The following is a 17,364-nucleotide window of genomic DNA, read 5'->3' as shown; positions in this document are numbered from 1 at the left end:
CGCTACTCAATTTTTGTGATGTCCAGGTGCGGTGAGAAGCCCTGAAACTATCACAGGTGGGTGTTTGCCTTTTTGGCACCAGTTTGTCTGCCACTATCAGCAGTAGTGTTAAGGACATGTTTGCTATCAGAATAAAACCTGGTCTCATAATTTTTACACAGATGCTATTTTTAGAAATGACTTACCATTTTAGTACAAAAATCTTCCATTGAGGCTTCTTTTCACACAAGTAACCTTCTTTTCTGTCATACCCATGTCCTGATGCTGGAGTCCCATAGTACCCACTGCAGTTGATAGTCTAGAAGAGGATTATCATCACAAGACGAACGGATGCAGAACCCTTTTCCTCATAGCAGTAGCGGTTCCTGCAGCAGCATCCCATTCCTGGTTCTGTGAGAAAATAGGGCAGGGGAAGGCTGGGAGGGAGACAGATGCACGAAATGCCTGGTTTCCCTCACCCAAGCTGACGCATAGGATTCAGTCAGCAGAAAGGTTTTCTGTGAGCTGTCTCCATTCTGTGGAATCCTATAGCAGGGAGATCTGCCAGTCAGTGCAGGTGTTGCATGTGTCTTAGAGAACCTACTGAGTTCATGAGCCAAATCTACTGTCCATTCCACAGCCCAGCACTCCCCACCAATGGAACAATTTGGAGAAGATGCAGCAAAGGCCACCTAGCAGAGAACTCCTCCCCGAGCAGCCCATTTTTAACAATGGACTCCACGGGAGGAAAAGAATTATCACTAAGGGCCAATTCACATCACTGGGGCTCTAACATTAACATTTCAATTTCATTGGACACCTCTGACTACCGTATTTTCGTGCATATATCCCACAGGGTATGCACGATTTTACAAAAAAAATGGATGGCTGCGGGCTATATGGGTGTGCAGGCTATTGACAGACTTTTTTCCCTCACAGGGCCCAGGCAGGCCAGGCTGCACCGCCACTGCAGGGGCCGGGGCCAGGGCAGGCTGCGCCGCCTCCCCACTGGGCCTGGGCAGGCCAGGCAGCACCGCCGCCGCCGCCGCCGCCACGGGGGCCGAGGCTGGGGCGGGCTATGCTACCTCCCTGCTGGACCCAGGCAGGCCGGACTGTGCCGCCGCTGCTGCGGGGGCTGGGGCCAGGGTGGGCCGGGCTGCACCACCTCCCCGTGTATACACCGCTGCGGGGAATACATGGGTGCGGCGTATACATGGACTGATTTACAAAAATACAATTTTCCAAGGGTTATATGTGGGTGCGGCTTATACCTGTGGGCAGGCTATATGCACAAAAATATGGTAATAGCATTATTAGCTGATAAAGCTAAGGTCAGATTTTTCATCCCTTGGAAATAATTTATACCATCCTGGTACAAATTACATGAGAAAGTACTTAAACAGGGGTATTTCTATAGCAGGTGGCTCAATACTACTGTATGCAGCTAGGTAGGAGGAATTTGAAGAAAATACAGCATGAGGATTTCATGAATATGGAAAAGTTTTCCATTAACTTAGATTGGAAATAAGGTCATGTTTTTATGTTCCATAAACATTAAAGACAGAGGTAATTTATTTAATGAGTATCCAAACAGCTTTAATTAAAAGAAACATAAAATTAGGGATGGGGGGAAATGCAGTTTGAATGTCAGTAAAAAAAATCCCACATTATTAACTGGGCCATAGAATAGTAAACCTGTTGTCTGATACTTTTAAAATTAAACAAAGTACTCAGGGATAGGGAGACTATTCCTGCAATGCACAACCCCATGAAGGAGTGCACAACAAGTACCTTTTCCCCAAAAGCTAGCTTCAGGAAATTGAAGTGTGCGTAGGTGAGGAAATACATTTTCTGCAGCTGAAATGAATAGCAGACATGGCCCATCCATGGCTCCAGTAGGTGCCGTAAGATACATATGCGTTCACACTGGCTGGCAAATCCCCTCTTGTAGTATTCCACAGCATGGCGACAGCTCATAGGAAACCTTTCTGGAGACAGAATCCAAGTCTGCATGTGATCCACAGGGAACAGAACAAACTAGGGCCCTAAGACATCCCAAGCTAAGAACCCATGTCCCAAAAGCCCCAAGCCTACCCACTAAGCCCCGTCTATCACCTTCCAAAGCTCTCAAACACCATACTAGTCCAACACTAGCCACCTTTTCCTCCACTCAAACCCTGACTTACCAGTGAGGTTTCCTGAAGGGTTCTCAATGTCTATGTCATCCAAGTTGCCACTGTCCTGTCCCGGGTCAACCACCTGAGTCTCCTGAGTTCCTGGTTCAGTGATAGGGCACAGGAAGAAGGTCACAGAGGACACCAGGTCCTCAGAACTTTCATGTGGGGCAGCAGGCAGCTGCTGGGAGGAGGATGCCTCACTGCTATCCCCCTCTTGCTGATCACAGAGGACCAGCCCCAAGGCTCGTATGGCAAAAGCCACAGCATGATCCCTCTCAGGGATGTCTGCAAGCTATTTGTGGAAACAGGATCAGGGTTCTGGCTGCTCCAGCCAGCCTGTTGGCATTCCTGCTCCTCACAAAGGGATTTTAATTTTAACTACCTGAAGGGTGATTACAAAGAGGATGGAGCTAGACAGTTCTCAGTGGTGGTAGATGACAGAACAAGGTGAAATGGGCTCAAGTTGCAGGAAGGAAAGTTTAGGTTGAATATTAGGAAAAACTTTTTCACTAGGAGGGTGGTGAAGCACTGGAATGGGTTTGCCTAGAGAGGTGATGGAATTTCTATCCTTGGATGTTTTTAAGGCCCAGCTAAACAAAGCCTTGGCTAGATGATCTAGTTGGGAATGGTCCTGCTTTGAGTAGGTGGTTGGACTAGATGACCTCCTGAGGTTCCCTTCCAACCCAAATTTTCTATAATTCTGTGATTCTGGGTTTTGATCTGGATCCAGTTCTACTGATGCCCCCATGCCACCATCTGTGCCGTAATCCTCTCATAAATGGCCCGATTCTGCCAGTTCCCTTTAGTTCCCTTCACTGTAGTTGTAATGGTCCTCTCTTCTCTCCATATCATAATTATAGATCTCCAATAAGATGCCTGCCAGATGGAGTCAGGGCGGGCATCCTTTGGCTCATGCTGGCTGAGTGAATGCAAGGTCAATGGAGAAAAAGTTTGTGCTAGTTAGCAGGAGGGCTGCAGCAGGAGAAAGCAGCAGGGATGGTGCATGAGGTGCTGGAAGCCCACCAAGCCCGAGCTTCCCCAAGCACGTTGGTGTCCAGTGCCCCATCCACTGTTGCATTTTGTTAGAGACCAAACTAAAACACCATACAGGTGCTACATCTTGCTACGTTACAAAGTCATTTAAAACAGAATACGCTGCCAAGTGTTCAAACAGCAACACCATTAAAGTGGTGCAAAAGGGCACTTAAGCCAATTTAAAAGCCAATTTTGTTGTGTATACAAAGGCCCCAGGAGTGGAAAATTTGTCCACATAAAACAGTAGGGTGGAGGAGGGTTCACTGCATCCTGGGATACTGGAAGACTTCAACTTGGGCTTCACATCTGTGGGGAGTAGTGTAACGGGGCCCCAGGAGTCACAGTGATGCCACCTGGTGGCTCCATGACCATGCCCTGCTCCACCCCTAGGGCATGTTCCCATCACGCCTTGATGGTAATGAAAATAAATATAAAGAGAGGCTGCCCGCAGACCTTTGCTAGGCCCCAGTTACACTGTTCCCAGGCCCCTTTCTGGGTCTCTATATTCTCAGGCCCCTGGCCGGGCCCTTGTAGTTCACTATGCCCAACTGGGAACCCAAAGCCTTATTAGCTAATTGCATGACTCCAAACCATCCCTTTACCCACCCATGCCTCACGGGTGTTACTGGTATGTTGTTCCTCTGTTGGGGCCTCAGCCTCCTCACCCTCTGCTCCTTTAATATAGCTAGGCCTTCTAGCCTAGGCCCACTAAATAGGACCTCGCTTTGAGGCTCTAGCTTCACCTGTCCGTTCAAGTCACCGAGCCCCTGGCCCCTCTGGGGCTGCGCCACACTGGCACCGGGCCCCAAGCCCCTGTGCAGCTCTCAGATGCCACTCTGTACTCAATAAGAATTCAAGCCCTGAGCCTGCCCCTGGCAGGGCTCAAGATAGTCAAGTGCCCCTTCTCCCCGGACACAAATGAGGCCTCCACCTCCCCTATAGTCTCATCCACAAACCATCAGTTAAACAATAACATAAATCATAAGAACCTGGGCTATAACATAAAGAACAATGGAGACCATGCTCTCCCCCTTTAAGCAGCAAATTTCCCCCTAGAACAGTATGTCTCCTAGCCCTGGATACCTTGTAAGCTTGTGGAGCCTTACTATCCTCATAAGCAAAGATGGAGGCAACCAAATGTCTCTAGGCAGCACTCTAAGGCAGGGACTCCTTCTCCTATGGCAGCCAGGGAGAGAGTGACCCTACTAGCCCAGAGGCAGGCAAAATATGGCCCACGGGCCAGATCCAGCCTGCCAGACCATTCTATCCCTAAAAAATTTAGAAAATGAATCTGCCCTTCACTGCCTGTCAAAGATGACAGTAGCCAGGGACAGTAGGACCCAGGGGAAGCCAGCAGCAGGACCCAGCAGCAAGTCCTGCCCAGCCCCACCCCACTCCTACCCCCTCCACTTCTGCCCCCTCATTCAGAAGCCTCTGCCTAGCAGAGCTGTGTTGGAGCGGGAGGTAGGGATCTGACACTACTGCTGCCCCACTCTGGGCCCCGCCTTGCCCCCCCTCCAGCACAGCTGGTGCTGGACCCCAGGTTCCTGCCACCCCACTCTGAGCCCTGCTGGCACTGGCCCCAGGACACCAGCGCAGGCCCCGTGCTCCCACCCAACTGTCATTGCACTCTCGTGCACCTACTCATTGCCACTCCCCGCCCCCCCCCCCATCTGTAGCTACTGTTTTCCTGCTTTTCTGACAACTACTGGCCACTCCAGCACAATGTGACTCCTGGCTGCATGGTCGTGACTGCAGGACTCAGTAGGAGCAAGCCCAGCCCAGCCCTGAGGACTGGGGCGATCCTTGCGGTCCTTCCCTGCCTCCCCTCCCTGTCCCCCACTCTCATCTTTGACAGGCAGCCAGGACAAAAAAATATTAATTTTCTAAATTTTTTAGGGGCCCCACAGGCTGGATAGAATGGCCTGGTGAGCTGGATCCATCCCATGGGCCATATTTTTTCCACCCCTGATATACATACACATGGTGCCCCCTGCCTGATGGCCCTCATCCCACTCCCTCCCAACCCCCTGTAGGCTTCAACTGTGCCAGCCTGCAGAGAACTCTTTACAAAACTGGAAAATCTGCAGGTTTCTCCACTAAAATGAAAAACCCATGTTTTCCTCTGGCAAAAGGGGAAATCCATGTTTTTCTCCATTTTCCCATGGGAAATGGAAAACCCGGATCCCTGTTAATCAGTTACTACAAGAAAAGATCTTTTTTTCTTCATTCTGCCTTTCAAAAATAAGGCATGTATCTTATTCCAGGGCATGCTGTATGTCAGAATACAGTGATTTGTCTTTCCATTACACCCCCCCCATTAATCCTCATAAACTTGGTTTTTGATTAGCTATCTTATTAATTACCGAGTATAATACCTTACACCAGTGGGTCTCAACCCTTTTAGACTCAAGGCACCCCTCAGAAAATTCCAACTGTTAGTGGTAGTAACGCAGTAAGCATCCACAGGACTGAAATCCTCACTGAAACAAAACTGAGCCTGTCAGAGCAATGGCTGAGTGCCCACAGGCCTTGAAATACCTATTAGCATTAATTCAATCATTCCATATTAATTCCTCTGCCAATATATTGTCTTGAAAATTGTTCAGATACTGCACTGCTCCCTATCATCAATGTCTCTTCAGCTTTGAGTAAAAAGAAAATGAAAACAAACTATTTAGGCAGCTCTGTTCAAGTTTACCTCTTCAGTACACAGTCCATATTGCTCTGCTGGTATCAGGAACCAAAGGCACCTCAGCTCTTAAGTGACTTGGATTGCCATCTCATTATTGTTATTGGTTGATTTGCTCACTGAATTCTAGTGGATCCAAACTAGACTAGTCTGCAGCACCTCTTGATTTTCAAAGTCTGTTGCATTACCTTGCTGCTGTACTTTCTGTTAGAGGTGCTATTAAAATGGGGAAAACCCTCATAATTGCTTCAAAGAGCCTGAGGAAATGATAATAGGATTTGGACATTCACCTTTTTCCAGTTACTTTGAAAAAAATCTCATCCTTCATGTATCACTTTTTTCCTACAAAACAAAATAAGAGCTCTTTAAAAGCATGGAGCTTTAAAAAAAAACAAACAAAAAAACCCCAAAACAAACAAACAAAAGGCCAGAGATTAAAATTAATTAAAATAAAGCAAAGGAAATATATTAATTAGAAAGAACTGAGATCAGCTTTTTAAAAAATGCATGCTTTTATATTTATTTGGTTTGATTCTCTTCCCAGATATGTGAAAAAACAAATAAAAAATGAGAAAAGCATTAAACATGATCTTTGAGAAAACCTTTCAGTGTACAATATTCAGTTATGAAAGGCATGTCTACCTTTTAATTCCTAAATAACATAACTTTATTATATTGAATAACCAATCAGATACAATTGCTAAATTATCATGCTGAGTTTAATTGTATTCCTATTTAAAACACAATGAAATCAATTCTTCAATCAATACTGAAAGTGGGAAAAATGATATATCGTATTAACATTTCACATTCAAATCGGCAAAATAAAAATGTATGTGCATCAACTCATTTATTGTTAGTAATATAAATTAATTAAAATATGCTACACAAACAATACATCCAAGAACTGATTAAGAGTTACAAAGCTAATGCAGCACCAAACGCAAGTAAGCTAACTAACCAATTCATTGCTTTATCGTGCTGTAATTTAAAAAACAGGCACTGATTTAAGTATCATTAAAGTCCAAGTAACTTTAAAATTATCAAATTACTGCATGAAAAGCTTTCCTATAACCAGCATCCATTTTCAGTACTTTCAGCTATAGGTGTGTTTTCTTCAAACATCTCACTTTCATTAGAGTTTTCTTCTAAAAGTACTACTAAACTTGACATAGTTGTATGGGGATCCAGTAATTTTACATGAGGTATATCCACCCGCCTTTCATGAAAGATACGATTCTGTAGTGTCATGACTAACATAGAGTCCATGCCCAGTGATACGAGGGACGTGTTCATAGTAAGATCATTCGGGTTTGCATTCATAAGGTGACTCACCAGCGAGATGACATAGTCTTCAGATTTGATTAGAGACACATTCTTGGGAGCAGATTGTTCAGAGAGTTGATGCTGATTGCCAACCTCTTCTGAAATGAGTGTAGTGAAGCGACTTCTGAGCGATGCAATCCGAGAAAGAACATGATTGGTTAAAGTTCCAAAATTTAATTTAATTACAGCTTGCTGAGGATTATTCAAAATTAAGCTTTTTTTAAGAGAGTCATAAATTTCATGTACTTGCAAAATATCTATGCCCTTCGATTCCAGAATATTTTGTATATGATTTTGATTTAGCAATATTCCAAGATTCAAGGCACCCCAATTAATGGATTGTCCTGAAAGTCCACTATTCCTCCTGTAGTGGCAGAACATATCTAGAAAAGAATTAGCAGCAGCATAATTTGCCTGGGTTGAATTCCCAAGAAATGAAGTAACAGATGAGTAACATACAAAAAAGTCAAGCTCCTGCCCTCTGGTAGCACAGTGAAGATTGACTACCCCTGCAACTTTTGGACTTAATACTTTCTCGAAGTGAGACATGTTCAGAACTTCAAGATGTCCGTCATGTAAGACCACAGCGCTGTGGAATACTCCTTTGATTGGCCTCTTTGAAAAGATTTTATCAACTGACTGGACTGCTCTCTCAACCTCAGAGGCAGAAACAACGTTACATTGCAGACTAACTATTTTGCTCCCTTCATATTGATCCTGCAAAGCCTTTATTTCTTTTTGTTTCTCCTTGTTTGGACTCCTCCTTGAAAATATAGCAATACTGCCCCCTCCATTCTGGGCTATGAATCTCACTGTTTCAAAACCAAGCCCAGTGAGCCCCCCAACCACTATGTAAACAGCATTCTGCTTAAACATTTTCTTCTCTGCTTCATACATGGGTATGTTAGAAATCCCATGGGTCTCCCCACTGCCTTTCAGCACAGCAAGTGGAACTGATCTGCAGGTGAAATAGGAGGACTCAAGAGTGCCTGTCCTTTCAAAGTCCTCAGCCTTCTGAAAAACATAACATGATAAGTTTCTAAATAGTTTCAGATTAATTGAACGAATCCATTTATTGGCTACCTTTTGGGATTGTTTTAAAGAGGCTTTCTGAAAAATATCAAGCTTTAAGACATGCACCTGGATATTTTCAAGATCGCTTCCAATAAGATGTCTAACACATTCTGGCTTTTGATTTCCACATATTATCACAACATCCTGGAGATGGGAAAGATGGGCTAGCCCTTCCTCAGGTATTCCATCCAAAGGAGAGAGAAGAACAAGGGCTACACACTGATTTACAAGTTGCCATTGATTAGCAGTGGGTGTTGCAAGGACTGTTTTCCAACCCACTTCTTGTGCTGTCAGAGTAAGCACTTTGCATAGAACTGATTCTGGCTCAGTAGAAATAAATCCTAAAGTCCCATTGCATTTCACCTTGGTTAACGTCCGGTTTAAAAGTTCCCAGGCTATCAAGAAGTAGGACACACAAGGTACATGTCTAAAACATGGGAATTTCTTCACATTGAAACAAACAGGCCCTGGAATCTTGACTCTTGATGATGCAATAACTGGGTAACAGGAAGCAACGTGATCTCCCACCTTAACTTTTTTCACTTCACTGCCTGTTGCAGTGACTATGCCACTAAAATCCAAAGCTAAAAGCTTATACTTATCTAGCATATGTGAACTCCAGTATAGAGTATTACCAAAGTTTCGACTAGACACACTAACAGGAAAATAGTCTTCAGAATGGATACATATTTTATCAACTTGAACCTCAACATTGTCATTCTCAAGCTGAGTGACTGTGCTATTGCTTAATTCAGCAGACACACATTTTGCTTGGTATGGGTCTGAAGTGTATAAAGTGAGGACTTCTGAGTTCTCAGGAGACTTTGCACGTTGGCAGTAATCTACATCTTTAAATGGTGTACGTCTAATTTCAGAAGTGTAGATTCTCCCTTGATTGATCCATATTTCGGGATAATCACATCCTTTACATTTTACAATAACATCTGCTAGAGCTGTGATGTCCAGCATACTTGAGGAGCTGATATCAATCATCTGGAACATGATTTCTGAAACTTCAACTATGCAAGTTCTAGTCATGCCACACAAAGCAAATCCAGGGTTAATATGATCTACATTTTTTTCTGTTGTTCTGTAGGTTATCATTCTAACTGAACACTTGGATTTTTTCTCTCTCAGTGCCAAAATAATTAGACGGTATGCTTCACAATACTTAGTTAGTTGTGCCACAAGTTTGCCTGGAAGCTCTTCACTTAACTTCTGAATTCCCCACATAAACAAAACTTCACAATAGCCCTCAAGCTCTGTTTTGATTTTATGCTCTGCAGTCATTTCTGGCTTCTTGGCTTCCAGGAATATCTCCCAATCTTCATACATAACATATCTTGATTTGTGGTGTAGATATTTTTTGAGTAGCTGGGCTATTCCAAGTTTGTCAGCAAACACAATTACTCTGGGTGCTTCCCCTGAATACCCTACTGATTGAACAGGAAATATTTCTTTCCAATTATTTTCAAACATCAAATCATTGTCTGTGATAGATGTTTGATTCATCAAAGTGATTTCAACATTTTTCAGTTCTGCCAAAACAAAGCCATGTTTATCTGTGAAGCATCCACAAACCTCTAAGTAGTTCCCAACAGATTTGCTTGTTTTCATATACAGCATCATTTCCTCCTCCAAAGGCCTGAGAACTACAAGGCTGCCTATTCCAGAAGGAAAACCTGCTCTGATCTTGAAAGTAACTGTAGTCATAACAGCCATCATTTGCAGAAAACAGTCTAATAGCACTGGATGGATACAATAGTCATACATTTCTTCTCTAGTCTGTTTGTGCACTTTAATGCTTGTTATAGCTTCTTTTAACTGTGGACTATAAAATACATCACTTAGTTGTCTAAATATGAAACCATACTGAAATCCAACCTGAGAAAGTGTTTCATAAATCTCATCTCGGGTAACTACTGATTTACACCTTTTAAAGATGTCTTTAAAGGAGATACTGTTTTCTTCCACTCTAGCTCCAGTCTTCGCGATGACGTGTCCTGACGCATAAACTGCAGCTGATGAAGACAGTATTTGGAACTCTGTCCCTGCTTTTTCTGATTTCAGTTTTATCTTTAAATCCTGGGAATTTTGGTTTAATATGCAGGGGGCTGAAAACCTGATGCTAATTTGACAAGTACTTGGAGGCACTTTACGTCTTATACTATTCAACACAGATGCCAAACCAAGCTCTATAAAAAAAGCACCTGGAACCAAAGCAACACCATTATTCTTATGCTCATATAAATAGGGTGTTAACCTTTGGGATATCGGGCAACTGAATTCTGTGTTATCCTGGTTTACACAGAAAATAAGAGGATGTCCTGAGTTTATAGCTCGTCGGTTTGTTTGTTGATGCAAGTCCAAATATGTCATCAGCTTCCTACGATCAAACTGATACCTGGGAAAGGTTGCGGGTATGCTTTGATACCCATCATATAAGTGCTGCCAGTCAGGATTATATCCCAATTCAAACAGATCTCTGACAAGAGTAAAAAGTGTCTGATATTCTGTGTCAGTTTGCATGGCAGAAAAAACCCGAGTGCGTTTCCCTAGAGTTTCCAGGATATATCTCTGTAATGCCCTGTGAGGACCTATTTCAACAAACACTACGTTTTCCTTTCCTTTAGCTGAAGTAAAAATGGCCTGGGTGAAATCAACAGGATCTCGAGCCTGCTGGGCCCAGAACTTGCCTGTAGTGAAGTCCTCTTTGGAAGCAGCCTTCCCAGTTAGTGTTGAAATCACTTCAATTTCTGGCTTTTGTTTTTCCAAACACTGCAAACTCTCTTCCATTTCCTTCATTATTGGATCCACCATATGGCTGTGGTATGCAATTGGGACATTTAAAATGTGAAGAAATATGTTTCTGCTACTGAATGCTTCAGCTAGTTCTTTATGAAGGGTACTCACAGCATCTGCATCTCCAGACAGGGTGCAAGAACAAGGGCTGTGGAGAACTGCAATGCACACCTTCCCAGAGTATGGGCATAAGGCTTTTGATATTTCATCAACAGGGATGTTGCCAACTACCAGCATTTTGCCTCCAGTCACCTTTGCCTGTAACCTGCTCCTGTGATAAATTACTTTGACAGCATCTGCAAGAGAAAGGAACCCAGCAAAATGGGCAGCAGCAACCTCCCCAACTGAAGGACCCACTGCAGCATCTGGCTTAATTCCCCAGTGTTTCAGAAGAGAAGCTAAAGCAACCTGAAGAGTAAAAAGCATTGGTTGGGCAATGTCTGGTAAAGAAAAATCCTCATATTCATTTTCTTTTAATTCCAGCAGGCTGATTGGCATATACTTCTGAAACAATGCTTCTATTTCTTTATACTTCTCTCTGAACACAGGTTCTGATCTCAACAGTGTCTTGCAGGTCTTTCTGATATTTACTCCGTTAGCACAAAACACAAAAACTAGTTGAGGGGTCATCTTCGACTGAGCTATTTCAGCTTGGGCTGCCAATGTAAGTTGTTGTTGTAAATATTTAAGAGAGTTTGTAACAAAGGCTTTCCTGTATTTGTAATTTACATGGCTTCTTCTACAGGCAGATGTATAGGCCAGATTTGGGAGAGTTTCTGAGTTGCTTATGTTTAATTGCTTAGCTGTGTCTTCCATTGTCAATTTGAGAGATTTACTCGAAGCAGCAGAGAGTACAAATAATTCAAGTGGCCTTTTAAATGCAAGAAGAACTTCTGGTTGTTTCAACTGCCTGACAACAACATGAGCATTGGTGCCCCCAAATCCAAAACAATTGATGCCAGCTACTCTTCCAAATTCTTCACACTCTTCCCATTTCTCCACACTTGTTGGGATGGATACATTTAATTTTTTTGTATCTATGCTACTATTCTCCTCTGAGTAGTGTAAAGATGGAACAATTTTCCCATGGTGCATCATTAAAAGAACTTTAATTAGTCCAGCTGCCCCAGCAGCTGATTCAGCATGACCAATATTTCCTTTAACTGAACCGATCTTTAGAGCTGGCAGTTGCAAAGACCTCTTTTGACCAATCATGCTACCTAAGCTCTCTGCTTCTGTAGGATCTCCAACTGCTGTCCCTGTGCCATGTGCCTCAATATATTGCACAGCTGATGGCTCAACATGTACTGAATAAATGCTGCGTAGCAAGTTCTCCTGTTCTAGCTGAGATGGTCTTGTGATTGGAATGACGGTTCTACCATTCTGACTTACTGCACTGACATTTATAACACCCCATATTTTGTTGTAGTCTTCTTGTGCCTGTTTAAAAAAAGGGAAAAACAAAAGGAATAACTTGGGATTTTTACAAAATACACAATGCTACGAAGTTAAGTAGAGATAGAACATTTTGTTTAACAATTAAATACACTACTTTTGCTTAAACTAGGAGTACATGCATATTTTCTCTAGTTTTCAGCTTCACGGAAGAAGAGTTACATGTATGTTCTTACAAGAAAGAATCTATTCCAGTAGCAGAGCAGGCCTAACCACGTATCTCACAGGATGGGAGGATCACTGACACCACTGCCACCAAGAGGAAGCAATGTGTACTGGTGGCTGGTTACTCCCTCCTGCAGTGGACCAAAGAATGCATGGCTCTGCATGAAAAAGTAGAGGGCACAGGGATCCAGGTGTTATTCTCATCAATCCTTCCAGTCAAGGGTAAGGGGCTGCGTAGGGGAAGAATCATCCTAGAGATCAACACATGGCTGCATAGATAATGTCATGAGCAGCACTTTGGTTTCTTCAGCCATCGAGTGTTTCAAGAAGGACTACTGTGAAGAGACAGTGCCCACCTGATGAAGAAGGGATGGAACGTTTTCATGTACAGGCTTGCTAACCTAGTGAGAAGGGCTTTAAAACTAGGTTCACCCAGGTATGCAGACAAAAGATCAAAGCTAAATTAAGAGTCATGGGATCTGGATAAAGACCTAGAAGAGGAGGTAATAGTGGAAGCCTCAGGGAGAAATTAGGATAATCAGTTAGTTACCTAAAATATGTATATACTAATGCAAAAAAATGTGGGGAATAAGCAGGAAGAATCAGAGGTCCTTCTGCAATCACAGAATGATGGTGCAGTTGGGATAATGGGACATGGTGGGATAAATCACATGACTGAAATACTGCCATGGAAGGCTATACTTTCTACAGCAAGGATAGTGGGGGGGGGGGGGGGGGGGGGGGGAAGGCCATAGATCCCTATGGGGTCCCTATGAGGCCTCCTCCAACCCCTACAGCCTCACCCAAACCTCCGGTGTAATAAACAATCACAAAATATACTGCAAGCCTCCTGGCTACAACTAAAACCTATAGCACCTAGCCACTACAAAGTAAGCCGCCTGGCTATAACTTAGCACCATTACTCCAACCTTCGGAGCTCTCATGAGCTGTACTGGCCACCGGGCTTCTACCCATCTCTCGGCCAAGGGAGCTCCTGCCTCTCCGGCTGCTGGCAGGGAACTGCCAGCCTGGCCTCAGCCCTGGGCTTTATAAGGGCCAGGCCCTGCCCCCTTCTGGCCAGCTGATCCTTATCAGTTGCCCTGGCAACCTGCAGCTGTGCTCGTTATCTCCTCTGGGGCTCCTTATGTACTATCAGAGCTTCTCCTCTGGCAGCTTTCCCCTCTAGGACCAGTAGCACTGAGGTGCCCTGCGACACATAGGCTTGTTGAAATCCTCTGGTTAAGGGTGTAGCAGGCCAGTAGGGGGTGCTCCTGCATTGAACCACCCACCTCACTGCGTCCAACCACCTACCAGGCTCCGAGTGCCACTTTGGGGGCATCTCATGTCTGGTCAACTCCCTTCCAGGGGAACACCTGCAAGCCTGGGGGTAACACTGCCACCATACAAGTCTTGGTCTGTTGGTGGCTCTCTGCCTCATGAGGTACACAGGCTTTATAGACCTGAAGGGTACTCTACCTACTGCAAGAACTTGGGGTCCTTCCCTTAGTCTAAAGCACAAATAGTGGTCTCCCTTAGTCAGAGAGACCAAGAGGACCCCAAGGCATAATCTAGACCCTCTCCCTATAAGTCTCCCACACTAGGTACAGAGGAGAACTTTATTGATTACAAGGAGTAGGTTTGGGATAGGGTACAGGGTAGAGCAATATCAAAGAAAAACCCTTAGAGCAAACAATGGCATGGTAGCGTTTGATCACACATCTGAGTTACTGCAGGTTATATATCTAGTTAGATTTCAAGTAGCTTACACACAAATATCATCCAGAGGCTGATAGAGCTTTCCTCTGGAGGCAAGCAGTTTGTAGTGTGTCCATGTGTTTCAAGAGAGAGAGAGAACTGACCAGTTTCATCTGCTCGCAGTGTCTTCCTCATGGCTGCTGCCCCTCCTTCTGGGCAGTCTTTAACTTATATAGACCTTATGACCTCATTTACTTGATCCAATGAAGGCCAGCAGTTGTTGGCTGCCAACCAACCAATTTGAAATGCATCACTGGTTGCTGGGTAGACTGGCAGGGTCTCTAGGTCCCCTCCCAGTCCTGATATCATTGTTTAGAACAATAGGGAGTTTAAGTGCCCACCCAGGTGTGTGAGGCCAGCCACATAGGTAAAGTGGCCTCTCACTTACTTCAATTTGCTGCTTAGCCACTAGAGGGATAGACAGGTAAGGAACCAAGTTTGAAAGACAGAAAAAAGGGGAAAAAACTGGCACAAGGGAAACAGGAAGGCGGCTGTGATAGAAATCCTCCACAAAGGGTCAGAAGGGAGAGTAGTAGAAGTGATGTCACAGTGAGCATCTGCCATAGGTCACCAAACCAGGAAGTACAGGTGAATGAGGCCTCTAAGAAAGCTATCAGAAGTTTTCAAATCACCAGGCCTGGTTCTCAGTTACCATGACATCTGCTGAGAGAGAAACATATCAGTACACAGAAAATTCTTAATGTGTTAGAGAGAACTTTTTAGTACAAGTCAGTGACCTAAGAATCGATGGAAAGCTGGGTGTTAGTGACCATGAGCTAATCACCTTTACTATCCATTGCAAAGCTGGCAAGTCAGTCAGCCACAGTGAAGTCCTCAACTTTAGGAAAGCTGACTTTGACAAGCTCAGGAGGCTCATTGTCAAGGCCCTAAGGGACCATGATTCGACTGGAAGAGGAGTCCAAGAGGAGTGGTTGCTCCTCAAGGGAGTGATCCTAACAGCACAAGGGATGGCCATCCCATCTCGGAGGAAGGGTAGCAAAAGAGTGAAGCAACCCCCTTAGCTCATCAGGGAACTGGAGGACAACCTATGCCTCAAAAGAGAGACTTATAAAGGATGGAAGGCTGAAATTACCACCAAGGAGGATTACTCAGCACTGGTCCATACCTGCAGGGAGCAAATCAAGTCAAGGCTGCAACCAAGCTCCATCTGGCTTCACGTATCAAGGATAACAAAAGGTCCTTTTTCAGATATGTAGGGAGTCAGAAAAAAAAGCAAGGGTAGCATTGGACCCCTGCTGAACCAAACAGGACAACTGATAACTGACACTCAGGAAAAGGCCAACCTGCTTAATGGATACTTCATGTCGGTCTTTCATCAGTCCAATGGGACTGCTTTGCCTAGCAAGACGTGGGACAGCCAGGGCGTATTTATACCCTGCATTGGTGTTGATCTAGTAAAGGGTCACCTTGAGAGGCTGGACACCTTCAAGTTAGCTGGTCCTGACAGATTACACCCTAGGGTGCTCAAGGAGCTGGCAGGTGTCATAGCCCAACCATTAGCAAAATATTTGAAAATTCGTGGCGCTCAGGTGAAGTACCTGAAGACTGGAAGAAGGCCAATGTGGTACTCATCTTCAAGAAAGGGCGGAAAGTAGATCCTGGGAATTACAGGCCAATTAGCTTAACCTCAATCCCTGGTAAGATTCTCAAGAAAATTATCAAGGAGAGCCTTCTGGATAAGGTGGCTAAGGGCAACATCCTGAGGGATAGCCAGCACAGGTTTGTTGTGGGTAGGTCTTGTCTGACCAATCTCATCTCCTTCTATGACCAGGTAATGTATCACCTGGACAAGGGAGAAGAGATTGATGTCATATACCTGGACTTCAAAAAAGCCTTTGATCTGGTGTCCCATGACCTCCTCATGGAAAAATTGGCCAGCTGTGGCCTTGGCAACACTACAGTCTGCTGGCTGGGAAATTGGCTCTGAGGTTGGACCCAGAGACTAGTGGTCAATGGCAGCAAGTCATTATGGCACTCCGTGACCAGTGGCATCCCCCAAGGCTCTGTCCTTGAACTTGTTCTCTTTAACATCTTTATCAACGATGTGGACATTGGTGTCAGAAGTGCACTGGCTAAGTTCGCCGATGACACTAAACTTTGGGGCATAGCGTCCACACCTGAGGACAGGCTAGTGATCCAGGCTGACTTGGATAAGCTTAGTAAGCGGACAGACACAAACCTGATGATGTTCAATACTGATAAATGCAAGGTACTCCACCTTGGGGAAAAAAAATCCACAGCATACTTATAGGCTCAGCAGAGACTTGGGGGTCATGATTGTCCACAGGATGAACATAAGCCACCAGTGTGATGTTACGGCTGGTAAAGCAAACAAAACCCTGGCTTGCAGCTATAAATGCTGCTCAAGTAAATCTCAGGATGTCATCTTCCCACTGTACTCAGCCTTGGTGAGGCCACATCCAATTCTGGGCTCCGCAATTCAAGAAGGATGTTGAGAATCTTGAGAGAGTCCAGAGGAGAGCCATGCACATGATCAGAGGGCAGGAGAATAAGCCTTATGAAGAGAGACTGAGAGCCATGGAACTCTTCAGTCTGGAAAAGCGCAGGCTCAGGGGGGACCTGGTGACTGCCTATAAAGTACACAAGGGGTGTTCATCAGGATCTGGGAGAACATCTGTTCACCAGAGCGCCCCAAGGAAAAACAAGGACCAACAGTCATAAACTCCTACAAGACCATTTTAGGCTGGACATAAAAAAAATTTCTTTACTGTCTGAGCCCCCGGGATCTGGAATAGACTCCCTGCAGATGTGGTGCAGGCATCTACTCTGGACTCATTCAAAAAATGACTGGATGCTTATCTTGCTGGGGTCCTTTGACCCTAGCTGACTTCCTGCCCCTGGGGCAGGGGGCTGGACTTGATG

At 44.6% G+C, this 17,364-nt stretch overlaps 1 protein-coding gene across 1 annotated transcript in view; it reads right to left on the bottom strand.

The window, feature by feature from the left end:
* Positions 1-6,389: 6,389 nt before the first annotated feature.
* Positions 6,390-17,364, bottom strand: part of LOC102575506 (uncharacterized) — a 36,498-nt gene continuing 25,523 nt past the window's right edge. The window contains exon 8 of the mRNA XM_019498051.2: positions 6,390-12,525. Coding sequence (XP_019353596.1) covers positions 6,952-12,525 — 5,574 coding nt within the window. The 3' untranslated portion in view covers positions 6,390-6,951. The remainder of the gene's footprint in view (positions 12,526-17,364) is intronic.

The sequence above is a fragment of the Alligator mississippiensis genome, chromosome 5 (assembly GCF_030867095.1).
Source record: "Alligator mississippiensis isolate rAllMis1 chromosome 5, rAllMis1, whole genome shotgun sequence".
Classification (NCBI taxonomy): Eukaryota; Metazoa; Chordata; order Crocodylia; family Alligatoridae; genus Alligator; species Alligator mississippiensis.
This window is presented reverse-complemented; position numbering and strand designations above follow the sequence as displayed.